This window comes from Gavia stellata, chromosome 2 (assembly GCF_030936135.1).
Source record: "Gavia stellata isolate bGavSte3 chromosome 2, bGavSte3.hap2, whole genome shotgun sequence".
NCBI classification, from domain to species: domain Eukaryota; kingdom Metazoa; phylum Chordata; class Aves; order Gaviiformes; family Gaviidae; genus Gavia; species Gavia stellata.
Window position 1 is genome coordinate 19,108,696 of NC_082595.1, and position 27,545 is coordinate 19,136,240.

Consider the following 27,545-nt stretch of genomic DNA (forward strand, 5'->3'; position numbering starts at 1 on the left):
AATTATTTCTGATGTATTTACAAAAAAAAAAAAGAGAATACAGTTAAGAAGACAGTGAATCTTTTCAGTCACCAGAATCTCTTTTCTTTCCTCTCTTAAACTGACATTTCCAAATAGATCTTTGATTCAGGTTTAAAGCAGGCAATGTCACATGCCAAATAAATTAGTTCATTTATTGACTTTCAAATAAATTAAAAGTAATTGGATGAATGTAATAGATTAATATTAGTAAGATGGTTATTATAAGCCTGTAAGTCTATTACTGGCCTTAGGATAATAAGAATAGAGACACTCACGTTTGAGATGACAGGAACAGTAAAGACCTCATTGAGCATTAGAGGCACATTCCAAAAGAAACAGCTAAATTTATAAAGGATTAAGAGGAGGAAATAAAGGACTGGAAAACATAAGCAGCTTGTTTTAATGTTTATTTTACTTATCTCTCAACTTCTTCATACTTAGGTTACTACTTTGGGACTGTGATGATCGGAGCTACAGCTACTACATTGAGGTTTCAACAAATCAGCAGCAGTGGACTATGGTGGCTGATCGCACAAAAATTTCCTGCAAGTGAGTTTAATTTTTTTCCACATATTTGTACAAAGTCAAAACTGGAAAACTGGGGGTTTTTTAATGCTTTTTTCAGTACTTACATAGGTGACTTTTTGACTGTGAAAAGAATGCACATTACATAACCCGTAGATTTCTAACTCTAGACCTTTGTAAATACACCTTTTGGAGGTAACAGCTTCTAGTGTGGCTGAATATCTAGACTTTCAAACCAGAATCAAGTTTTGAAGATCCACATCAGTACTGGATCTTCAGACAATCAGTTTGACTGTTCATTCTCAGAAACAGTCTGCCTACTATACCCTTGGTTTTGTGGTCACTGGAAGTTAAACCATGTTTCTCCAGAGTTCATGTGTTTATGGTGACCCTGGTGTCAAACCACCCCTCCTTGAGAAGCTTGGTAGGAAAGGAAAAGAGAGCACGCTTGGTAAAGGATTTTCTTAATCAAATGCATTTCTCCCTTATCAAAGCACATAAATGTATTGTATGATATTTGAAGGAGGTGGGGAGAGTGAGGGTAGGGACCAAACCAAAACCAACCAGTTAGCTAAGCTTGATGTTGTCTCTGTTCATAAGCAGAGTACCTGATCTGTATGCACTGACCACTCTGCTTTTGAACAGAACCCTTCCATAAAAAAACATGCTTCTTAAAAAGAGATAAAAAAGAGAGAAAAACTGTTTCCTTTTCATTTGTATACTAAAATCAAGAAAAATCAGTCATGAATATTCTCCACATGTATACTCTGCATTGACTTTTCTGTAATTATTGTGTCTGCTGATAAAACCCATTCTTCTAGTATGGAAGAGTAAGTCAGTGTTGATAGCCTTCTTAAACCATTTGATAGTTCTAATTCCAAGTAGAGAATGACCCAGATACTTGTCATGGGACTGAAAAGATAGGCTGCAAATTTGTACATTACATATCCTGAAGCCAGGACAAAATTGAAGTCATCAGCTCGTATGGGGACAGCCTCCATCCATCCTGTATTTGTGTCAACCAAAACAAAATGGATTTTACAAATTCAGAGATGTATCTCAGTGTGTCACATTGGTCAAGAGGGTTGTTCAGTCCTTTCTAGCAATGCCGCTGATGCACATTTTCTAAAGTTTTTATTTCATCTCTGAACAAATAGCGCAATTCAAGCATGCATTACAACGTAGTCTAGACATGTTGGTGGAGGAGAACTTGACACATCCTTTCACTGTCTGTAAAGGGCAGGGTATTGATGAGCAGAAAACCTGGGTTCTGCCTGCAGGTCTGGAAAAAGAGTAAAGGAGATTTAATCATTCTCAAAGGCATCTCAGCGTAATAGATAAAATTCATCTTTCTGTCTGTCTCCAGCAGTGGGAGCACTAAAAGGTTGAAAGCAGAAAAGAGGGAGAGATGGAGAGTCAGAATCAGAATCTTTTTGCACTTTTCCCTTGTACGTTTTGATACTAGTGGTCTATAACAGTCAAAAGGAGCATTTGCTTAAGTATGCGCCGTGCAGGTGGAATTGCTGGGTGACTGCCCAGTTCAAATATCTACTCACCATGTTCATATCACACTTTTTTTTTTAAAGCCTTAACCTTGGACAAGTATAGGTGCATCCCTGAAATAAAGATAGCTGCCTGCTTATGGTATACTTCAAGATCTTGATTCAAAACATAGGTGCTCTGGAAGTTCTCAAAGCCGTGGCTGCAGCAACTATTTTCACGTGGATTAGAGAACTGTATTTTGCCTAACTTCTTGCTCTGACAGACGTGCATCCAGCTAGCAAAATGCCAGTCTTTAATTTTAAGTCTGCAGACTTACAGTGTCCTAGCACTGTCTGCAGCTATCAGTTCTAAACAAATACAAAGACCTGGTCCTAAAACTTACAATTACAAAAGCTCAGTGGACTCCAGAACAATTCACTTTAACAAGGACTAGAAAATTGTAAAGAAAAAGCATCAACTTGAAAAATCTTACCTCTCTGAAAGTTTTCTATCCTCTGCAGTTATATTTAAATACTGTATCATCTATAACTGAGATAAGTTGAAAGGTTTGTGGCCGCCCCCACATACCCTTCTCAATTTTCAGGTGATTTCTTTGCATTTGACAGCATTTTTTCATAGTCAATATTCAAGTTAAATCTCTTGCCCATTATGATCAGCAAATTGGACCTTTTTTTTTACGCTCACCCCACCAAGGAAAGAAAACCCTTTAAATATGCTTAATTTTCTTTTCAAGTAGGATTTGCAGAAATGATGAAGTAACCTCAGCTCAAAAATTACTTTGACTGTAATGGCAGGTTGATAACTCCAAATACTATATAAATAAGTATATGTATAATATAGAAAACAAACATATATCATATGTATATTTATATATTTATAAATTCACCTGTATGTATATATAATGTTAAACATACAAAACAAATATATGAAATACTGTATAAATGCCAAATGCTATAAATGTTAGGACTGTTTTGTGAAGTAGAGGGTATCATCACTGCATACAGTCAGAGCTGGACCACTTTCATTTTACTGAGAAATACTGAAGCGTGGTACTGTGACCATAAAACGCTGTATTCTTAGTGCTTGAAAGTAGTTGAATGTAGAATGGAAGAGATACCATCATTCAGTGACTCATGCTCTAAATGAAGGCCCTCACTTAAAAATTGTTGGGCAAGATTTCAATATGCTGAAGGAGGCATCTTAATGAAAAAGAGAAAATTTAACCAGTCAGTGGTGGGAATGTGAAGAACTGACTTTTTGGTTTAATTTCTATAAATTTTAAAAAACTTGAAGGAAAAAAAAAAAAGAGAAGCATCTTGCACCAAATTGAAAACATGGATTTTTGTTGCCCTGAGAAAAACAAACAAGTTATTTTAACTTTGTGTAATTTTAACAACAAAAACAAACAGAGGAGATGAGGAGTTGGATTTTAACCAAAATTAACAAATGCTGCAGTAGGGGAGAAATGGTGCAGTTTACCTGGTTTACCATCGTAGTGTAATGGAAAAGACACTCCTGCTGGATGCATGAGACTTTTTTCTTTTTTTTCCCCTGTCTGTTCTTCCCCTTACCATGAATACCTTGGTATTTTATGCAAACAGCATAGCTCCAGCAGAGAGAAATCTGCCTCTGAATGCCTTTTAGTCAAGTGATTCAGGCACTCACCAAGGAAAAGCAAGAATCAAACTCCTGCGCTGTGCCCAGTTTGACTCATCATCGGGTTTAGGCAGATGGTTAAAGATTCCTGCATTCAACAAATTGCCTTAACCCGATTACAGCATTACGGGGTGGAAGCAACAGTACCCTTATCTCTTCATTCTCCATATGTTTATGAACGCTGCACCCCTCTCTCACCGGGAAGAAACGAAACATCTTTTGCTATAATGTCGTCAAAGTTTGCAACTATTTTTTGTCTCAGCCAAATCCTAATTTTTTTGAAGAATACTTGGACATCCCATCCCAAAAAGGACTAATCCTACATTGGTATAAAAACTGTCATAACTTAGGCTTATGTGTCTGTGTTTAAAGAAAATGAGAAGTAGGTATGTCCTTGCCTGGGACTATGATTGCCTCTTTGACTACAAGTACCTCTCAGAGCAACAGTCAACTAAGAATCATTATACATGTATTTGTGTGAGGCTGAAATATGAATTCTTTCCAAAAAGTATACTCCAAATTTTGCCTGTTTCTCTTACAAATTTTGGAGACGTGAGTGCAGTCTAGATGGTTGATAAGGTCTTGAAATACCAGGTTTACCTTTACTGGCATTAGGTCTGTGTTTAATATAGTGCGGTAGACTCCAGAAAAATAACTCACTTGCTTTTCTGTGTAGGATATGCTGTGGTAGCAAATGAAAGTGGATGGAGTTAAAACTCGGGAGAATTTCACAGGGGCCCACATTTGAAGAGACAGAACACTTGCAATGAGAAAATTTACTTGGCTAGTAATATTCTCTATTCGCTTTCCTGTCTTCAAAGACATGTGGATAAGAGTTGTTTCCTTTGCTGTTTGCTGCCTGGCTTTCTGTCTACCTGGTCTTTCAGTGGAGTTAATATCCTTTGTGAAAGTCGTTAGCGTGCTGTCTCACAAGTCTCCCGTGAAGTCTCCAAATAGTTTTGCTGAATCTCTGGCACAAGAGGTAGGATGAACCATAAAGGTAGCAAACACAGACCTCAAGAGACACCTTTGATCAGTAAGTGGCAAACAAAATTATGAGAAAGAAAATTAAATTATGTTTAAATAGCATATATTGGGTTTTGCAGTCTACTGAAGCACGAACTTCCCTTTTAAACTAGCAGTATGCTGCTTTGGGTTGTTTTAATGGTATTTCTAATATAGTATTTTGTGTAAATTAGTAATTCAGTGCTCAAAGCCAGGGACCGACAGCCTACCCCTAACCTCCTCTTCTCCCAGTTTTGAAAGGCTGAAGACAGAAACTGGATGTCTGTTATCTTCACGGGGGAAGCTTGCTTACCTTCCCTAAGTGAGAGCCAATTAATGCATACTGGTTGTGTCATTGTCAATTTTCAAATGCTGTATGGAGGCTATATTTTTTTTCTTTTCCACAATAAGCTGTTTTCTCTACACAGTATGACAGTAATGAAAAACAGTCATGTTCTGTTCTATTTTTTAAAACATTTATGATAAGTGGGCTTGAGCACGTTAGTGTCGAAAAATAGAGACCTGCACTTGTTAGAAAAATTTGCTGACAAAGAATCTGAAAGTCAAATGAAAAACAGAAGATAGCAAAGGCCAGTAGGAGTCAGACCTCAGAGTTAATCACACTTTTGATAAAATAAGCCCTGTGAAGACAAATATGAAACAGGCTATCATGACTGTTACCAACTCAGTGTCATTCTTTAAGGTTCTCTTGTGTAGTTATTGTGAAATGGATCTGATCCATTGGCAGCAGACATATCATGTTCAATTCCCCAGTAGAAAAAAAGGGTCTAATACTCTGATAGAATTTGGGAGACAATGAATATTATTTATTGATGGGCAGTTCTAAGGCAGTTGGTATCAACTGCCTATATGGCTGGTTTGGGACAATTTTATGATTTTCTTGTGGAGGGCATGACTTCATTTTCAGGAGGTTTATAGCATACTGCATTGTATCTTTTTTCTTTTTTTTCCTGCTGGACTTACTGTTTGGTATTCAGAGTATACTGCTATTATGATAAATATTTAAAAACTTCCAAACTTAGTTTCACGTTTCCATTACTTGTTATCTTTCTATTATATAATAGCTATTTCAAATCCTAAATTCCCGTCTCAGTTCCCTTCAATTTTTTTTTTTCTATAGCTTTTGTATGAATGTAATTAGTACTTCCATATGAAAAGCCCTTTGGGGTGTGGATGTGAGATTCATTAACAAAATTTATTAACTGTCTTCTGATTGATTTTTCAAGAATGATTTTCAGCTTTGACGTTTACTTCCCTTGTTCAGTGTTTCATATTTCTATCCTGTTGTGTACAGTGTGCATTTCCAGTTTTCAGGCACTGCTGTATTTCTTTTGATAATATATCACAGGTAAAGAACACCTAGAGATATCTAGGTCACATACTTAACAGTTCTAAACCACTTTTCAGATGTACAGAAGAGTGTTTTCCATGTTGTCTAAGGGTTTCAAGTGAGAAAATACTTCTGCTTTACACAATGTTAGTGGCAAACTCAATTTTGGATTTTTTTTTTTTTCTGGGTATACTTTCATGAAAACAGGTTAATCTCCATCATGATGTGATTATTTCTTTTGCTGTAAAGATAATATTTGAAGTATGTGAATAACTTTCCTCGTAACTGCATGTGGCATGTTATATACTTGTATGTGTAGGTCCTTAGACACAAACATAGCAACTTTTTTCTCCTCTCCATCTCTAGTTCCTCCACTTCACTCTGTGATCCCCTCACATCCATCTTCATCCATCATTCTTCTCCTTGACCACTTTCATAGGACTGTTTTCTCTCATAATAAAACATCTTGAATATTTCTCAGCCCTCTTGCCTTTCCAACTGCCTCTATGCTCACATTGCTTTTTCTGTTGCTTCCCATCAGTATTGCTTGCATCTACTATTCTGTCATACCTAGAATGACAGAAATAACATTTTTCCTGATTTCTGTATAATCCTTAATTCTGTCTCACACCTGAGCTCCCAAGTGGCAGGGTGGAACAGTATAAAAGGAGGTGCTCTTGTACCTGTGATGTCAAACAGGGTATTTTGCCCACACTTCATCCTATTTTACGTGAACTTAATTTCACAGCAAAACTGTTCTTGTACCTCTTCTGTCAAACAAAGTATATTTCAACCACAGTTGATCCTATTTTACAGGAAGCAAATTTCACAGCAACTCTGTGAAATCCAAATGCCTCCTCCAGAGTTGCCAAATTCAGTGTAGCCCCATTCACACAATACAAAGATGAAAGATATTCAAGCAAGATGTCTGGGAAATTGCTACATTGTTAAGCTCAATTTCAAGTCTCACTTCACAAAAATAAAACTGAGGGTTCTCATTAATCTGCTCATTATGCTGCTAGTAATGCCTACTGGAGCAAGTCAGACAGATATAAAGGGTCATTTTGTGTAATTATTGAGCTTAAAAGCCCTGAACGATAGAGGCATTGGAAGTACATATTTTTCCTTGTGTTTATATGCTCACATTTTGAAAGATTCTAGTAAGGCCAAAGAACAAAGAGGCTTCAGCTTCACAGACCTGCCTTGTTAAGCATGAAGAATTAAGATTTCACAGAGAGAAACCAGAGTTATATTCTATTTCATAGCGTTAGGAGCCTCCCAGAAGTGTGGAAACTCTGCATCTAACATTTCATTTGCTAGCTTTTATTTTAGCTGAGTCTAGTTCGATTGAAAAAAGGTATAGCTTCTTTTAAGTTATGTTTCTTAATGGTGATTCAGGATCACAAGAAGGTTTTCAAATTGCTAGTTTGTCTTTTTTTTCTACTTCTACCTTCAGTTCCTTGTGGTTGCTTTTCAACCACAAATATGCATGGATCTTTTGAACGAGCCTTGAACAGAGTAGCAAGGAGTTGCAAACTGCAGTGTCTTAGTCTCGCTTGAATGTTTTGCCATACACTTATTTCACTGCAGCTCTGCATGTGCCATATGCATTGCAGTTTTGCTTTGCTCCGTTTTGCCATGCGGCTGGCATGTTCTCAGCTCCTCTTCATGCATGTTAGTGTGAGGAGAGTGAAGAAAACATCACAGTAACTTTGACACCAATTTGCATGTTAGCTCAGTTCTGCCTCAGAGAAAATAAGCAATACCAATACCCATAGTTTCAGTACCTGTTTCATTTGGTATCGGATTTTTCTCCTATGCCATCGAAGACTTGAATGTCTCTTTGGAGGCCACTAAAAATTGTCAAGCTAATGATATAAATAGATGTCTGTATTATTACTTCATAATATATCATTTAGAAAAAAGACTTTTTTTTCCAAAAAAAATTTTTTCAAAATAAATAGTGGTAATTAAGAATCTGTATCTGTTGCATAGTCTTCTAGATAAAATAAAAACCAAAGCAAACATTCATTTCCTTTCATGAATTCTTATTATTCATTATTGTAATTATTTTATAATAATTATTATTTATTATTACATTGAAGTTTCAGCAGAAATTAGACTTCCCGATGGCTTTGCCTTTTTGATTCTTGCCAGATGACTTTCTAAAGCTTTTGTGATAAAATAGCAAACTTTCAAATTATTATTACAAGAGATTACATTTTAAGTATAAGCTAGTACTCACTCTTTACAGATAACCACTGCTTCTACTATAAGCACTAGACACAAAAGAGGTTTTCAGTATATGTATTTTCATTCTGCTTTGAAGAGTGAAAAGACAGTACTGAAGGAGACAGGCTGCCCTAATTGTTTCATCAACCCCCAAATAGGTTTCTGATATTCAAACATTTATTTATTTATTCATTCTTTTTTCTGATTGTCTTACTTCCTGGGTTGATATTCATAAAGCGTCTTTCGGTTTGACTGGGAAGGGATTTGTTTTCCGTATTGTGAAAGTGGATGGGATTTCGTCTGTTTGGTTTTTGGCTGCTGCATTCATTATTGCATATTGTGCACTAGCCATTCTTTCATCTATATATTCATCTTTGCAACTACTTATCCCAACTGAATCTGAGCAAGGCCAGCTGCTGCCAGAATCACTGATTTTTGTGCTACCTTGTATGTCATGTAAATCATCATGATGACGTGCCATGGGACTTTCATCACAAGTTGTTGCTGTCATTTATCTCTCTGAGACATGGCCTTCCTGTAGATTTCTTGCCTCCTGTTTTGATACCTGTGACTTTTAAAAACGTATTAATCCAACATAGAGTTATAGTTGATTTGTCAAATTTGCATTCATTGACCACATTTAGTTTAGAAGTTATCAATGCAAAGTCATGGGTTGGATAATCAGGCTTGTCCTTTGCATTATTTCCATGTTTAGTGCTCAGCATTGCCTCCCCTTCTGACACAGCAACTTTTCTTACTCACAGTCCACCGAGCAAGAGAATGAAGATTTTTTTGCACATGTTTGTTTGAGATTTTGTTTGAGCACCCAGTTTCTAGAGCTTTTCAGTAGGACTTTTTGTTGTAGTTTTACTTCTTTTTCTTAAGGACAATATGAATTTAAACTATTTCAACAATTACTTCACATGCACTTTGATGTTTTATGGTAAATCTGTCATTCTGAGACATCAGCCATTTCATAGGCTTTTTGTTGCATATTTCACATATGCATTGGGTAGATTCAAATACATTGCAGTGTCCATTTTCTTCTTTTTTTTTTTGGTTTTTTGTTTTGTTTTGTTTTTTAATATGCCAGAGACACAGCATTGCTTAGTGGGCAGAATATTTGTTGGGGGGTGGGAGGGAAGATCACACCAGAAACCGAGATAATATTACTTCTTCTAATATTGTCTTTACTGCTTGTTGTTAGGATAAATTTATTACAAACCCTGAAATTCAAAACAGAGTTGTGTCTCCCGTCTCCCTGAGCCCAGGGACCAGATTATCAAAGCATTCTTGCTTCTGAGAACACGTTCTCTATGTTCCATTTTAAAACATCCTTATTCTCAACTTCACTTGATTGTCTGCTGCATTTTGAACATGGTACCATGCCTGTTTTCAACACATGCCATCAGAACAGCTAAAAATACTTCACCAGTGTTAATGAATTAGGTTTTGTAAAACCAATATTAAGTTGATAAATATGGTGTGTATGTTATAGGTAGGGGATACTCCGGGATACTGTAGCTCCAAGACCTGATCTACATATTCTTATTCCTCTTTGTACACTTTCACTTTGACTTAATCTGCCAGGCTAAAAAGGAAATCAGATGATGTAAACGCTGTGGTTTTTAGTGAAAGGTGAAACCTTTATCCCTTTTGAAAAATTTAAGGGTGCTGAAAATAATCCTGAAAAGATGATAATTAATTATAAGGAAATGTTTGCTGAAATTGAAGAATGTTAAGATTTTGAGACACTTGAGATGGATACCTGGGCAGCCCATTTCTGCAACAACATACTGGGTCTGTAAGTGTTCCTTATAGTGTAGAAGTACAAGAAATGCATGTGTTCATTGAGAGTTATAGCATGACTACATTGCTATATTTTGCTTGATGGTAATATGATCACAGAATCACTAAGTCACTTGTTAATATTAAAGAAGATGGCGAGTTACACATTGCATATTTTATCAGTACATAACCCTACTTTGGAGATGCAGGCTAAATGTGAAGATGATGGGAAATGATCACTGTGTCTTTTAAACCTTATAGTTAATGCCTTGCCAGAATTAAATTTTGCTTTATGAGTAAAAATTAATTTTGTAGTCAGAATCTTGGCTGTTGCTCTGTCTTACAACAAACACCATTGTTTTCAGTGGTCATCCTCACTTAAATACACAACCTGTTCGACCTTCTGTTACTTGCCATGGAGAAGCTCTTTGATAGTGTAAGAAAAATTGCTCTTAGTGGGCTTATTCCTCTTTTAACTTTATTCTGTTGTTCAGCTTTACCTCAGTATATCTTGCCCCTCTCAGATACTTGTAAATTCTGTCGTCCTCCTTCTGTGATTGATGGCTTATACAGACTAAGAGTACTTAAGTATTCCCCTCCAAAAACATTTGGGTCCCAGTTTGACCTACAACACTAAGCAATTCTGGAAAAGCCTGTTGTCTTAAGAGGTCTTTGCTAACTATTGCCAACTCTGCTCAATGTAACAGAAATCCTAATTTTCTTACTAGAAGGAGAATACTACTGCTCTCTTGCATCCCATTAAGCAAAGGGTTTTTTCCAATCAGCACTAAAACAAATTTACAGCTTCTGGGTAAGCACTCAACAATGTGGGTTACTGCTTTTATATTACAGAAGGATCCTATGGCAGTACATGGGATTGCCTTCACAGAGTCATAATATTCTCTCTTTTGAAAATGTCTGTGCATGCATGCACATACCCACATACATGCAGGCACCCACACATATGCACACTCTCAGCACCTTTATAAATAAATACTGCTACAAAAAGGTTATCCAAATTATAGATGTCTCCTGTGAAACTGGCCCATTCATCTGCCTGAGATAAGAAAGGAATGCCTAATACTTGAACTGTTGTTTTGCAGTTATGTTTGTTTACTTTGCAATTCATTGTTAGAAAAGATCATCTAATAACCCAAGGAATAGGAGATGCCCAAATGTTCATGAACTAGATGGTAAGTTACTATTTTGTCTGTAGCCCTTTCCTACAGGCAAAGCCATTAAATACAGCAACTGTTGACATCTCCTTGTATAGTCAGGAGGCCAGTCAGATGTTAATGCATCCAATCTAGAGATTTGCCCTAATTAGATTGTTGATATTCAGGATCTAATTTCATTAAAACTCTGAAAAGTACATATTTGCTTATTCTGGCCAAAACAGGTATGGTCTTTAGGGTTACAAATACCCCGTGTTGAGATATGTGCAGTATTAACCCATTTATTTATTCACAGTAATATTCTTACCAGGACAGATTATATCCATAAATCACAAAATGGAAGAATTATTATATCTTTAGGTTCATCCTTTGGGGATTTCTGCACTATGTGCAGAAATACGTGGTGTATTTTTTTAGAGTAATGCTCCGTCAGTTTGTTTCATATAATTGAAGGGATGGTGCTTCCATTCTGTTCTTTGCTTTTCTATCACACTAGGTTATCTCAGTAAGAATTTTTTTTCTCAATACCAGTACCGAACATCATATTACCTGATTTCATTCCATTATTTTTCTTGTATCCTTGTAAACCAATTTTTCTTTCTTAATGGATTTCATACACTTCAGCTACATATTTATAAAGTCATTCTGCCTTCTTCCTGTTACCTTGGTAGCTATTTAAACAAGTTTTGCCTGACTTTATTTTGTGCTCTTTCATCATGAGTCGTTTCCTCTGTTTTTAAAATTATATTTGTGAATTCTACCCAGCTCTTTGTCTATAAAATTTTAAGGTACAGAGTTATGAATTAAATACTAAAATTTAGTTTATCAGAAAATATTGGGAGGGGAGCTACATTTTTACTGTTCTATAACATGGTAACAAGCCGAAGTTGTATTTGTTATTTTTGTCTGTCTTAGTTCACTTTAGTCTCATGTCTAAAATTACTGCAGTCACTGATGCGGGTTCAGATTTTTTCTAGGTGAGTTTCAGTCTGAGGTCACAAGGCTTTGTTTTCTGACTTTGAGGTTAATAGACAATTCAGTGTGGTAGTAGAAAGGGTTACAGTTTTCCTCCCTTCCATTAGCAAACCTCAGTATGCTTGTATCGCTGTTACGAAGGAGGCACATGCTGATTTACCTTTTTCACTGTTTTATTCCTCTTAAGGCTGTGGTTCAATTTACTGCATTCCTTGGAGGTTTGACATGTCAATTAGATGTTATCGACAGTAATAGAAGGGCGGTTGCTGTAAATGTGAAGTTTTTACGAGTGGGCCATGAAATCACACCCAAGGGAATCTAAGAGAGAAGTGCGATAAATACAGTGTTAGTCTACACGCTACAAAGGGACTGATTAATAGGGAGTATGATTCTGTCTCATATCTCTAAAAATATTGTTTATGTCTTTGCTGTTAATCAACTATTCCATTGGTAATAAAAATAGCTTACAATCTGTTGTAGGATTATGGGGGGGAAAAATCTTCAAAGTTAAAAGCATCCCACTAGTTGTATTACTGGGTATGTTAATGTATTGGATAGCTTCTCATATCTTTGCTATATACGTGAACAACAGGAGCAATAACTATTGGTAATGAGTAAGCACAACAAAATCAGTTCAGCCTCTAGGATTGTGCAAACTTGCCTTCTGCATGTGTGCGTTGGTGTACACAGAAGTATGTAAGATGAACTCATAGGTCAAGCTACTCAAGTTCACAGCCTTCGTCCGCCACCACTGCCATTCCTCAAGGACGTACGTGTAGATACTCCATGCACAGTTCTTGCTATGGCATAGAAATTTGGTTCATGGCGTTCTGCCAGACAGTGGCCAGCAAATTGCTAATAATTTCATTTTGTGTAAGACTTTTAAATATAAACTATATTTTTGGAAGTACAGAAAGACAACCTGTTGAAATTGAAAAAATGTGCGAGCAAGCTAAATTATATAAGTACGCAGCTTATGGAGTACAAAAATGCTACTGGTTGCCTACATTGGCATGTGGATAAATCTGAAAATTGGTTACTACATTTGGTTAGAAAAATAATGACTACGTTCAGTTTTGCCATTGCTCAGTTTGACTGTATTTTAACATTTTTTTAATGTAATATTTTTTCTAGAACAGTAAAAATGTCAGCACTGAAGCTGTGAAAGCACGGGTTACTATAAGAACTCTTTTACATTGGAAACTTTATAAAGATGTCAGAAAGTCAGTATAGACTTCATTTAAATCTATTTTATGTCAGAATTTTTATTCTATTAGGTCTGCTTTATCAAGCCCACATTTGGTTTCTACAATAAATCATACACAATAAAACGTTTATAGCAGTTTAGTAAAGTGTTCTTACAGAGGACAGATATTTTCTGTTTGGATTGGTAGGAGGGACCAGTCATAGGGCAGAAATAACTACAAATTTTGTTCAGATGCTTTCAGAATTAATGGGTTCCTTATGGGAAGTATATTTAGAATGAAAACTTTTGAAGGGGGTTTTCCCAAAAGGTGGGAATACATATTTTTACTTGTCAATATATAAAGCTGTTATGTAACGAATAGTGCAAAAGGTGATTTTTAGTGTTTATTATTCTCACATTCATTCTAGACTCTCATTTTTCTCTTGAACTTTTTTATTACCTCTGCCATTAGTACTTCAAGTCCGTTTTGGTTTTTTTTTCCTTATTAGACTGGATAAAGTATATTTGCTATCTCATCAATGGACTATACCATAAACATAACTAAGATGCATTATTAGGTGAATTTTGCCTCTGTCTCTGAGAACTGCAGAGAGAAAGCTGTTACTTCTAGTTTGCACCTTCCTTGCTTCCTTAGAAGTACCATGTTTTAGAGGCCACCTTTTGAGATCGAGTACTGTCATGGTGACGGCAGAATAGATGGAAACTCAGTTTTAGATCTCAGTTTTTAGTTGAGGTTATACCAGGGGTAGAACTGCACTTAATTTGACTTTAATTTAAAAACCAAAATGTAGATGACCTTTGATTCCTCATAATATTTCTTTCTCATGCTTTGTCTTCCCCCTCAGTGGCTTGGGAGGCTGGATGGAAAGGGGGTGGCTGAGTCAGCTACCCAGTTTGACTTCTGTGCTTTATCGGTCTGACTTTCTGAATACGTATGTTAAATTACAGCTTGAACAGGAGAGGGAGTGTTACTTCACTTTATTGTTTCGTAGTGTTTTGGTGGAAAACATGTTTTTTATAGGCAATTTATAAGGTAGCTGTAGACCTTTTTGGTATTTTATAAAGAAAAATGTCTGTGTAACAATAACTGTTACAGCATTTTTAGCGCACGCTTCTGTGTTCATTTTATAGGTACTCCATAGTAGAGGTTAGTATGGTATTCATTAATAAAGCAAGGGTTGTAACACATATCATGCAGAACATACTATGGTACTTCTCGAGTCTCAGTTGGCTTGCTTATGTGTGCACGCAGTTTTTTATTTGGCAGCATCACATGCTGGTTACTTGCTGTCTTGTTTACATCAGTACAGTCATCAGACTGATGTATGGAAAGACAACACAACTCTTGTTTCCTTTTCCTGTCATCTGCTTTTACAAATATCTCCGAACTATTCTATCATAACGAATGCTGTATTTCATTAAAAAAAATACGTAATCACAGTTGAAAAAGTCCACATCCAAATAAGCTGAGAAGTGTTTTATCACTTACTATAGAATGAGGCATATGTGGGCAAGCATTAGAAAGCAAAATGGAGATTACTTGCTGGTAACTGACATTTTTCAGTGTGCGTTGTTCATTTCCACATCTGCTTCTAAATCTGCTTCGCTTTTCTTCTTGGAGTGAGGAATGAAAAAAATGGAGGTCCTATGTCCCCTTGGAAAGTGAGGAGACACAATATGCACACACAAAATGTACATGCTTTGCCTAAAGCAAGCCATGATATGAATATGATATGGTTATTACATCTTGATGAATGTTAGTTACATGTAACAGCTTTATCTTTCACCTTACATCTTGGGCCTGAACTTGTTTCAGCTATAATCAGTGCTGTTCTGGTGATCCCACAATGTGGTAGTATTCTGTAGTGCCAGTGGCTCATTAGAAAACCTCAATAAAAGATCAGCTTCCACTTCTTTCTTAATTTGTTCTTTCTGGAAAAGAAGGAAATAATGGGGAAGGGCCACTATTTATATCCTGTTATATGTAATAAATCTTTAGAAAGATAGCAGCTTTTCATAGAAATAACTAGGCAAGGATTCCAAATGCTGAGAAAAGCCATTAAATTCTTTAAGAGGAGAATTGCTATTTTGGAGCTATACATAGCTTAAGCAATAGCAAGCCATTGTTATAATTTACCCGGACATCAGTATTTCTTGCATTTTTCTTGCAATAGCCTAATAAAGAAAAAGACAGGAAGAAGCATGAAAGTGGAGGGGTTTCTGATGGTTTTCTTCTTCCTCTGAATAGAACATGGTGAAGAGATTGTGGGATGCACATAGCCATTGAATTTTCAGTGACAGCTGTTGCTGTTGGAGAGATGAAAGCACTTGGCCCAAGAGTCTGTTCATATGTTTGAGCAGAGAAAGTGATTTTCATTGCAAGGAGCTCTTAAGTGAGACAGGCAGAGTCAGAGAATAAGAGAGCAAAAGATAATTTAAAATTAAATCTAAATTATGTTCAGGCTGTTAAGAAGACGAATATAGTTAAAATGTAATTAAATATGACAGGCTTACAGGATGCAAGCATGGCTTTGGAATGCTAATCATCAATTACTGCATCTCCTTAGGGGAGTCGGGCAGAATGAGAGAGTTAGAAGTCGGGTGGCTGAGGTGAGATGTAGAGTGTTAAAACACCGCAGGACTGTAACAAGGCTAATTTCTTTTGGAAAATGGAGCTGTGGTATCAGGGGACCTTTGCTAGCCAAACAACTTGTAGTGCTGCACTTCAGCTTGAGGACCCCGGTATAAATCTGAGTAGGCTGCTAGTCCTGAGTCATCTCTTAGAGATGTAAACCTCAACTTGAGGTAGTGATTATTTCTATTCTGAAAGTGATGACCAGGACTGCTGCAGATTGAGCAGCAAATTTAAAATGAATCAACAGGTGTGAAAGCAAAAAAAAAATCCAACACTTCTTGAAAAAAGCTAAACCTTGAAAAATCAATTTGTTATAGAGTCACTAATAAGGAGTACAGAGATACAGAAAGTCCAAAGACAACAATGTCATTTTATGGGAGAAGTACATTCTGATAGCTTCTTTATGACTGTGTCCTAGGTAAAGACAGTGAAAGCATTGCCACCAGCTCGAAAGATCTGTTTGCTTGGCATATGGGGAGTAAAGGTGAAGAAATGGCATCTATTACACGGAAATATCTAATCCCACACCAAAAATTAGGTGCTTTTGATATGTTTCAATCCTGCTGTTCCTGGAATACAATGACTTATGTATGAATCAATACCAGAGATATGTATAAAGTTTCAAGAAAATTTCTGTAAAGACCATCAAAACCAATTTTGAGAATAGAAAGACTAGCTCTTGTGAGGAAAGTGTAAAATAAGCACATACGCATGGCATGACTACACAAATGGCATCACTACAAAATAATTTGCAAAATAAAATTTCTACAGAGAAATGGAAATTATTAAAATAGTACCAGAAGAGATGACTAGTAGTAAGAGAAGATTAAATAGAAACTTAAGGCTTACCTGTGATGTCTTTAATTTAATCGAGGAACACCACTGAACAATTGTTATGGCTTGATACATAAATAGAAGTCTTACTGAATTTGTTATATCAGCAAAAAAATGCGAAAAGAGGGCAGATACGCCTTGATAATGTTCTGTCAGTAATCTCTTTTCCCATATGGGTATAGTTACGCTGCATAAATTATCTCTTTGCTGCATAATTATATCTGTACTGGAGACGTATTGCTTTGTATATATCGATGTTCTCAAATGTGCTGTTACAGTCAAAATCAGTGCAACTTTCTAGTGAGGAAGGTTTGTCTTGCTTATCTGAAAAGTGACTTTTTCCAAATCCATTTGGATTGGTTTCTACTTTGTTTTTTTCTTTTTTCCTAAGTAAACTAAGAGACCTAATTTTCTCATTATCCCATCAAGTACTAATTCTCTAGTGGCAATATTCTTGAATTTTAATAACTTGAATTTTAATAACTCTTCTACAAATTGTCTATAATTTTGACTTTCTTTTTCCAATTTCAAAGGAATAAAAAGGACACATACCAAAACAATAATCATATTCTTAGGACCAAATTTATTGAAAACCCTATCTCCCTTCAAGTCTCACATCCTCGAGAATTTTTTTTTACTATTTTCTATCACGTTTTAATATTATTGAAGGGGTAATTATAATCCAATACTAATAACAGCATTGTAGCAGAAAGTAAGGACTTGTTATGCAGTGGGAAGTGGAAGAACTTAGGAGCTTCCTGGAGGAGCTGCTCTAGAAGAGTGTTGTCAAAAGGATCTTCAGAGGCTTTTCTCAACCTCTTCTAGTATCTGTCGTGCTCTTCAGCTGTATTCCTGAATATAGGCGTCAGCTTCCTTGTTGTCACTTCATACAACAGACAATGGCATTTACTGCCATCTTTGGAAAATCTGCACTGAACTCTTGCAGTGCGTATTTGACCAGTGCTCAGAAGTACTATAAATAAATACAGACCCATTTATAGTCTATTCTATGACCCCTAATTAGCCTGTTTTCTTGTCAAAGAACACAAACTCTACTGTAGCGGTTAGGGAGGTGTAGGCTGTTCTTAATAGCTTCTTTAGGATTTTAAACTCTTTTATTTAGAATAGCCTTATAATATTTTCCAAATCACTAAATAGGGAAATTTGATTGTTACATCATCACTGTCCTTGCAAAAAGTGTGTGCATGTATATGTGACAGCATATGCATAATGAAAACTATGGCAATACTTTGTTATGAGAAGTAGTTAGTGTTGCAGTCATCTGATTGTCCCAGCCACTCATCTGTGGGACTCTATATTTCAAGGTAACAAGTTACATTTGGCCATGAAGATTAACTGACTGGTTGTATTACTGTAATGTGAGAAGGAAACTGAAGAATTGTTCTCCTGTTTAGGGACAAAAATGTTTAAATCATAGCAATCTTTCAGGTCTTGAGACAGTCAACAAAATAGTCCATTCTCATTTTATATTTTATTTAGAGCTTGAAGAAACAGCCTGAGCTTTAAAATAAGGAGGACATAGCCACATAAGGGATATGAATAAACCATGCCATTAGATAGATAACTGCCGTACTTCTGAGGCCTGACACAGACTGCACAATTCTATTATGATGAGTAACACTAACTACATCCATTACTTCATGAAGTAATAACAGTAAACTGCTTGAAGTTAGATCTTGCTTGAGCTCATAATCTTCTTTAAGCAAATATAGCCGGACAGTAGTGATAAATGTAATAGTTGACTAAATTAAACCCAGAAATGCTATGTTTGTGACAAAGAGGTTTTCCAACTAAGGGAAAATTCAAGTCCCTGACAAATAGTCAGCAAGCAAGCTGTTCATACTGCCAGGCTTTGGGGCAGTCTACTGGTGGCGAGTGATGCTTTATTCTGGTTTTGCTTTGGTCTTTTATTTCTTATATGAACATTTTTGAAGGTATTCTGTGCACATTCAGGGCAAGCTATCCAATGTTTTTCTTCTGTAGTGAGTTAATCAAGTTACACTTTTCATTTCTGAAGCCTTCTGCAATAGAGTCTAGTTTTGCCAAAACGTTTCATTCTGTATCTAGCTTTCAGGTTTTATGAATATAAAATAATTTAAATTCTAATGTGCTCAAGTACTAATCTAGTGTAGTGGAAGACTGGCATCAAACTGAAACCTCTAGTTCCTATTATTCTTTTTGTTTCTTCTGTTTTACCGTCAGTGTGTTCTATAAGCACAAAGGTATGGTAAGAATTGGTGTCCTTTTTCTGCTGTGTATTAGGCTACTTGGTGTTGTACCTCACCGAGATCAGAAGAGTATGAATGAGGAAGGAAGACGATAGTGGTCCCAATCTACCTCTAGTGTTCTCAGTCTAGCCCAAAGAGTTGTACTCCAGCTCAGGGGGGTGGGTGGTCTGTTCTCCCCACTGCCTCTGTGTCAGGATGGGGAAATCCTCACAACCTGAACTGCAAAGAATGCTTTATGTCATTCATAATTTACTGGAAGGACCTTGACCCCCAGAAGGTAAACTTGGCTCCTCTGCCTCCACTGCTCCCCTTAGAGTGGGAGGATTTTATTTGAGGTTTTGGGTGTTTATTTTTTTCCTAGAGCTGTAATTTTCTTTAACCAAGCTCTGATGATTTCTTATGAGTAGTTAACAGATGGATGCATTTACTTTTATTTATCTGATCTTTTGTATACCTAATACAGTCAGTATTAGTCAAGAATTTTAGACTTTGATTCAGGTTTTTTTTTTCTTTTACCATTTTCCTAACTTTCACAAATAGTATGAGTATTATTTCTGCATACAAATTATAGTAGTATAAGCTATGTACCAAAAGCAAGACAGGTTGAAAGCAGAGTCAAGGCACTTAAAAATAAAAATGAACAAGGAGTGCTGGAAATTCAGGTGATGAAAAGTGTTCCTCTGTTTGCCCTATTAAGTGATAATTGTACGTACTGTCACTTGAATGGATTCTCTGTATATTTTACTACAAGCTCTTGCAACCATGTTTAATATTTGTATGTCTTTCTGGAAATTTTTTGTAGATCCTGGCAAACAATCACTTTTGATAAACAGCCTGCATCTTTTATCAGGATAGTCGGAACTCACAACACAGCTAATGAGGTAAGGAACTTTTAAGAAAACCTATATTCTTGATGAATATACAACAGTATAGTTTTTCATATCTTGCGATGAAATTGATAATGCCTTCTAAAACGTACTTGCTTCATTTTTTTGCTCTGGCAATCTAGCAAAGTAAGAATGAATGCCCTTCTTATTTGAGTATTTGTGAACTGTGTTGTCATCATTCCCTACAGAGTTGAAGGGCTGTTGCCAGTCTGGGGATATTTTGGGGGTTTTACAGACAAAGTACAGTAAAGTGTTTCTGGTTTTGACCTTTCCATGCTGCCATCAAATATTCCTATTGGGTTTGGTTTTAAATTAATTCTTACTTTGATGAGTGATGAAAATACCATTTTAGTGCACTAGAGAAAGGTGTATAGTCTCAGATTACTTGGTTTTATCACCTTTATATTATCTTTTTAATGACTAAAACGTAAGAAAAAAATCTCATTCTTCATAAGAAAATCTTACTTGCAGAAGATTCTCTTATAGTTAATTTTCATACCTGGTAAATCAGTTAACCAGTAGTGGCCAAACCAAGAGATTTTTTTCAATTCATTTTATACAGGAAGAATGTATTTTGCCCTAACTGACCAAGTGCAATATCATCCTCTTTTTGTTTACTTGTGCTTCTGTCTTTTGTAATTGTTGTGTATTGTCTCAGATGAAGTCCAGATTTTACAGTTGACTTCAGTGAAAAAATTTACAATATGTGAATTTGAGAATATATGTAATTCTTTGTGAGATTAGGACCTTATATAACAAGATTATAAGAGGCACCAAAAGCTGCTGTTTCTGTGTGTGTGCGTGCATGTCTACATCCCACACATGTTCATCACAAAACATTGTACTTTTACACTGTACAATTAACTTTGGATAGCACTATGATATTTGTAGTAATTAGAGTTTGTCAACTCTAGGAGTCACGATTTCTGATCATATTTAGCATATGGGGTTGCTGGTTCTTAAGCGTTGGAAGAATTGTCGAATAGCATTGTATATGTCCAATTTTAGAGCAATTATTGCAAACATGTGCACCACCTGATATCAACATTAGTTCTCAGGAGACAGTTGGAAAGAAGCTGACCGATCGACTGAACTGGAAATACAAGTTTATTTTTTCCCCTAAGCACTGTCTCTTGCAGTGTACAGTTCGGTCTTAATCAGTGAGTTCTTAGAAATACAGAGTCAGAAGCTGCTTTCAGGGTTGTTATACATGCATGAAGAAGGCCTTTTCCATTACTGATCCATATAGACAGTCTTGTTTGCTGTCATGCCAGTCTCTGTAAGTTCTCATCCCTTTATTAAAAAAGAATGAGGTACATTGCGTAAACTTTGCAAATCAGCCCACAGCCTATAAGAAACATTTTAAATCTTAAAGGTAGTCCTGAAGATTAATGGGCTTTTAAACATAATTCTAATTTCAGATTGGTTACTATTTCCAAGGAATTTAATATCTGTGTAGTTATTTATATGGAGCACTGCATAAATGTCACCAAAATGAAAGTTACAATTTAAGAATCGGGTACTTCAGACTTTATAGACTAGTATTAGCTAAATTTCAGTGGTATCCATACTCTATTTTAAGAAGCATGCGTCACTGTGTAAAGTGAGGTTTTAAATGAGAAACACTATTTGTGTGGGATACAGCAGAAATATGGAATCTTCTGACTTAAGAGACCTCCATCCCATTCATTAGGCTGTGCTGCCTTTCAAGGAAAGCAGCATCTTACAGGGGTGCACTGATGAGATAATGTTCTTTTCTGCAAATCCTGATGCTGATAAGTGCACCTGGAAAAATGACAATAGCTGTTACTTTAAAAACATGGGAGCAGGATGACTGTAAAAGGGACTTCTCAAGAAGTGTAGCTGAATGCAAAAATTGGCTTCTCAAGAACTAACAGATGGAGAGAATTCATACCACTGTAGAAGTTGGTTTGGCTTTAGAAAAAAAGCAGAAGAAATGCAGAGAAAAAACATTTTGTGCACATGTGTGTATGTTGTGGGTATGGGTGTAGATTTGTAATCTGTTCATATGTCTATATATAAAGGCATGGTGATACATCTTTATGTGAGCATGTGAGTCTATATAGAAATATAAACATGCATCGCTATGTATCTGTATAAAAAAACTGCAAGAATTCTTACACTGAGAGGCACAAGAAAATAAAAAACCCAGTGCCTGTGAATATTTTTTTATTTGTTTCGTGTGTGCTGTCAGAATTCGAATTAACTAGCTACCTCCTCAGAAAAGGCCCAGGGGCTATTGCAGACATGTCATTGCAGACATCTGCTCAATGTGTACTTGAGCAGGGATGGTCAAAAAGAATAACAGGATTTTTGGTTGTACTGAAGAAAGGATAGAAAATATCATATCCTGTAGTCTTGTATGAATATGTAGTATATCCATGTCTTGTTTATGGTATTTGATTTTTTTGCCCACATTAACTTGAAAGGGTCTGGGAAAGGGCAGTTAAGATTATAAGAGATTACTTATGTTCGTGAGAAGAGCTTTAAAGACGTGATCTGCTTGCAAGAATGATAGAAGATGTCATAAAAGCATACAAAATTAAGTTAAAACAATAATTTAAAAATTCAGTTTTTAATATTCATCAAGCTTTAGCTATAAAACTACAATGCATGAAAAAGTAGCAAATTTTAAATTAATGTAAGAAAATATTTATTTGTTTAGTATGTGGCAAAGCTGTGCAATTCGTAGCAATGAGAAATCATGTGGAAAGAAGTTTTGTAATAATTTTAAAGAGCTCCTCCCCCTTCTCCTCCCAGGCACTTCAAGAACAAGTAGAAGTAAGAGTAAGTAAAATAGAAAATAAATTGGAAAAAATGCTTAAACAGATGGTCCTCTTACTGTAAGATACAGTCACCTGTACAGTGGTCCCAGGTATTGTTTGAAACATCAGAAAATTTCACTGTTTGAAATGGAATATTTCACTTGATGATGAAGCAGCGTCCTTGGACACTCTTAAATGCCTTTCTACATACTCCCAGATATGTCTGTAGAGCTACCATTGCTATTACAGCAGAGGGCAATCTTGAAATAGAATCATATTGGTAATGATATAAATTTCATTTCTAGTGTGCATGAAGATTCAGTCTTTTGGGGAAGTAATTAGATCGTAAGATACATTTAAGACAATTAATATATTTGTTGTTGTCATTTGATAGCATGTAGTAGATATTTATGCTACTCTCTATCCACTTTGGAACCATCTTTCTGATTTTTTTTGTGCCATATGTAAAGGTTGGTATAATTTAAAGGCCTGCTCTTGCTCCACTGCTATCACTTTATAATGTTTATGGCCCATGGACAGATGTTTTTGACCTCATGGTGAAACATTCTAGTTTGACTAAGTACTTTGGCACTGATCTGGCCTGCATGCTTCCATATAGACTTCATCTCACTTTGATCATGCTTTTGCCAGCATTTAACTGTTTTGCTTTATCTTCGTTTTTTGTTCTCTCCAGGTGTTTCACTGTGTGCATTTTGAGTGCCCAGCACAAAACAGTACCCACAAGGATGAAAGTAGTAAGGAAGTGGCAACAGCAGAGGTGGGGACTGGTGGACAACAGCTTGTTTCTCGCCCTGTTCGAGCTGCAAGCACTAGTTCCCTGCATTCCCCTCCTGGATCCACCTCACGTTCACATGCTCACCAACTGTAAAGGAGATTGAAAGGGAGCTTTTGCAGCCCTACTGACATTATATGAAATTATTCAGAACCTTCCTGTGCTGGCACCTTTTCTTTCTTTTTCTCTGTGAACAAAGGGGACCATGTCTGAAAGCTGGAAATGTTGAAATGGAAAAGACTTTTCCTAAGGACATGAAGAGACTGCGTCACTCTCCTCAATTTGTTCAAATCAGGCTGGTCTCCAAGGGGGGAGAAAATAGGTCTTCAATCTTCATCAAGTACCCCATTAACACCCTACCTCTCTAATCTAACCAAGGCAAGGAGAACAGAAGGAAATAAAAGGCAGAGCTACAGTGGAAATCTAAAATGACTCAAGCAGCGTGGAAGGCATATGAAATACGTATTTGTTCCCTGAAGGTTTCCATTAGCAAAGAAAATGTTTATGGAACACATCAGTCCAGAATATATGTTATTTTTAAAAGTTATTCTTCATTCATATTCCTGTGTAACTAGTAATCTGGTTTCTAAATTGTTTTGACTCTGTATTCCACTTTGTCTCTTATTTTTGGCTGTAGCAAATGCTGTGCAGTAGATTAAGGAAGTATCAAACATGTTTACTTGCTGAGTTGCAAATTCCCTCATTCATCAGTGAGATGACAAGAAAAGCCTTCATGATATCAACAAACTAATTAATGGATGCTATATTAATCTTGACCTGAGTTGACTTTTCAAAGTACGAAATTGTCATTTCTTACACTCAAAAAGGAAATTCCTAAATCAAGCATCCGTCTTGAAGAAAACCATATTTTTCACTCCTGAAGATGAGTACTTAAATTTTACCTGTATTTCTAAGAAAACTTGCAACAGATCATCAAAAATGTTTCGTTTAGAAAAGTGGAACTGCATCTGGTCGCTGACAAGCAGTTGTTCAGAATACAAAAAGAAGAATTTGGAGATACTTACTTTTTTCTAAGAAAAAAATGTTTTACAGTCTGCAGCTAAAAATTCAAAGGCTGTGTGCGCATAACCTTTTCTCATAATCTTCATAAAATATGATGCTTTTACACTGCATTATAAAAGATCTGGCTCTTGCTTTACAATCACAGAATTCGTTATCCATCTATGTCTGTCTGGATTACGTTGTCTGCTACTTTGCTTATTCTAAGTGTTTCCACGCTGATGATGATGCAGTCTCTTACTCTCCAGATCTACATGACTTTTGGGAAGAGCTCCATGTTGGTCTTTATCTATGGGATAAAGTGATTTTGTATTAAGACAAACGCTGATGTAATTGGCAAAATTGATTAGGAGGGTTGTTACTCCTCACAACATTTACTATATTGGAAATGTCAGCTCTCCAGTTTTATGAACTTGGAGTTTCCTGTGGTGACAAATAGCCTTGTCAGAAGAAAGCAAAGCTAGTGTAGGATAAATGCGGTTTTCCTTTGCATAACCATAGTGCTAAAATGAGTTATAGCAACATAGCAAATAGTACGTTAATTTATCACACTACTTAATTTGAAAGAATTTCCCTGTTGGATACTGGTTGTGCTAAAAACAGGAAGAAATATAACAAGTGGTAGCAATGAATCAGTAGAAAATTCAAAGGAGAAAAGCTTCCTTTTTCTTGTTTCAAATAAAATTGATTAGGCTTTATCAATAATATTATAGTGTTTTTCATTGCCAAGTTGCAGTTGAGTTCTGACATTTGCATACAGCCCCCTCCCTTCCCACTGCTGTCTTCTGACTTGTGAATGTCTGTCGGTGAAGATGCATGCCCATTGCGTTATATGTGGCTTACAATATGTGCCACAGCTGCCTCAGACAGTCTGGAGTTCAGAGGCAGGATACTGATCGTGCGGCCAGCACCTAGTCTAGGGTGCTGATTACCTTATGGCTTAACAGCCTTTGGAGCATGGAAGAATTGAGACCAGCTACTGGGGACACAACTCTCTTAATTTAATATAGGTCCAAAAAGTTGGATTTTTTTTTTTTTCCCCCTTGAAAAGTAAAACCAGAAAACTTTTCTATTCTGGCTGTAATCCATGCTGGAACTACTGAGATGCATGGAGCATGTCTTGTCTTTGATAAATGAGTCCTTCCGTCTCAGTGGTGGTATTTCTGTGCAGTTTGATCAAACAAATTTGCTTTTCTCAAGCTGTGGATAAGCAAAGGGCATAATTTCCTAGCTGTTAGTCTTCAGTAGTCACCATTGTAGAAAATGTTTAAAAAAAAAATTTAAAAGTTTGTGCCAGCTCTTCTGAGTCTAGACTTTCGGAGAAAGAACAGGATTTTCAGTTTGTAATCTTTGATGTGCACAATTAATTTTTGTAATACAATTAAGTCTTGTAGACTATAACCTACTGCAAATCTTTTTGATCTTGTCCTGTGACTCACTGTTGATTTTGTTCATTTATTTCCCATGACACTCACTCTCTGCCAAAAATCTGAATGATCAGATCAGAGATTCCCAAAGCAAAAACTATCAGGTCCTATAGACCCTCCAGTTCTCCACCCCAAAAAATCAATCAAAACAAAAACCAACTTTGCATTGTCCCTTCATACAGGTGAATAGAAACTTTTAGTATTAGACTGATTCTCAGTCACACATGGCCTTTCTCACAGTCTTTATTTTCTTCTGTTAGAGTTACTCTTAGAACCTGTCACTGAGGTGAGTCCAATGTGATCACAGAGCTCCCAGGCTTTTAAGACAAGCCCCTGCCACAACTTCACATTTTCTAGTGGGAATCCTTTACCTTTTTATTCAAAGAAATAATGTTGAAATGTTTAAGGGACCTGAACTCTGCTTGGTCTTCTAACACTACCCACCAACAAACACCCCTAATATGTGTATTGCCTAGTATAGGTCTCTGTCTTAAACATTGTGTCAGCAATGTATTACTAGTGACAAAGGAAGATACCACACAGAACTGATTTGTGGTTTGGTGTGCATGTTCTCATTCTTCCTAGTTATTGTATGTATTTATTGACTCCCAATTTCAGATGCAGTTCTTCTGTATTCTTCTGAAGTATCTTTTTTCTTTTTTCCTTTTAGCAGAAGTAAGTTGTGCTGTTATGGCTTAATATCAGGGTTTACCAGAGTGGTGAAATAGTATAATTATTCAGAACTGTGTTATCACTCATACTTTATTTGCAACAGGGGTAGAGCAGAACTGACCAGGTATTCATTGCTTTCTTGTCAGAAACTATATAATAGACCTGTTGTTAGATTTCTACATGATGGAACTAACTATATTGTCACTATTAAGCCATTATTTCTATTTAGTACTTCAGTACCTTTAAATTTGCCAGGCCTCATTTTCTCAGTTTTTCTTCCATAGGTTGAATCCAGACTTAAGCTCAACTTGTGTGAAGCTCAACAAAGGTCTTTCTAAAGTCTCTTTATTTAATTAACTTATTCCGAGTGCATTTAAAAGATTTTTGTTCACAGAAATGTACAGCCAAATATCAACTCCTTAAAACTGATTTATCTAGGAAAATTAATTTCTGAAGTGAGCCAAAATTGTGCAGCTCTGTTTTCAAGCCATTGTCAGTCAGCTTTAAAACAAGTTCAAATGGCATGTTAAATGGAATTACAGTGAGAGCAGTTAATCCAAGTCTAATGTAAAAGACAATACAGAGGAGGAATCACCAATTTTGTTAGAGAAGGAACTGTTCTTCATTGCAGTTTCCTTCCTTCAGAGCTCCATTTCTTTCTTTTTTTCCCACGAAAATCATTTTTTCTTGTTTATTATGACAGCTCATGAAAGAGCTTAGTGCTTCTCAGCACTGCTGAAAAATTCAAATGAATTTAATGCATCTTCATCTTTACTAATGATAACATTAGAGAATTTTCAGTTT

At 36.2% G+C, this 27,545-nt stretch overlaps 1 protein-coding gene across 1 annotated transcript in view; it reads left to right on the plus strand.

The window, feature by feature from the left end:
* Nucleotides 1-25,988, plus strand: part of BTBD9 (BTB domain containing 9) — a 131,873-nt gene extending 105,885 nt beyond the window's left edge. The window contains exons 9-11 of the mRNA XM_059835012.1: nucleotides 463-570; nucleotides 19,959-20,037; nucleotides 23,524-25,988. Of these exons, the coding sequence (XP_059690995.1) occupies nucleotides 463-570; nucleotides 19,959-20,037; nucleotides 23,524-23,718 (382 nt within the window). The 3' untranslated portion in view covers nucleotides 23,719-25,988. The remainder of the gene's footprint in view (nucleotides 1-462; nucleotides 571-19,958; nucleotides 20,038-23,523) is intronic.
* Nucleotides 25,989-27,545: the final 1,557 nt, after the last annotated feature.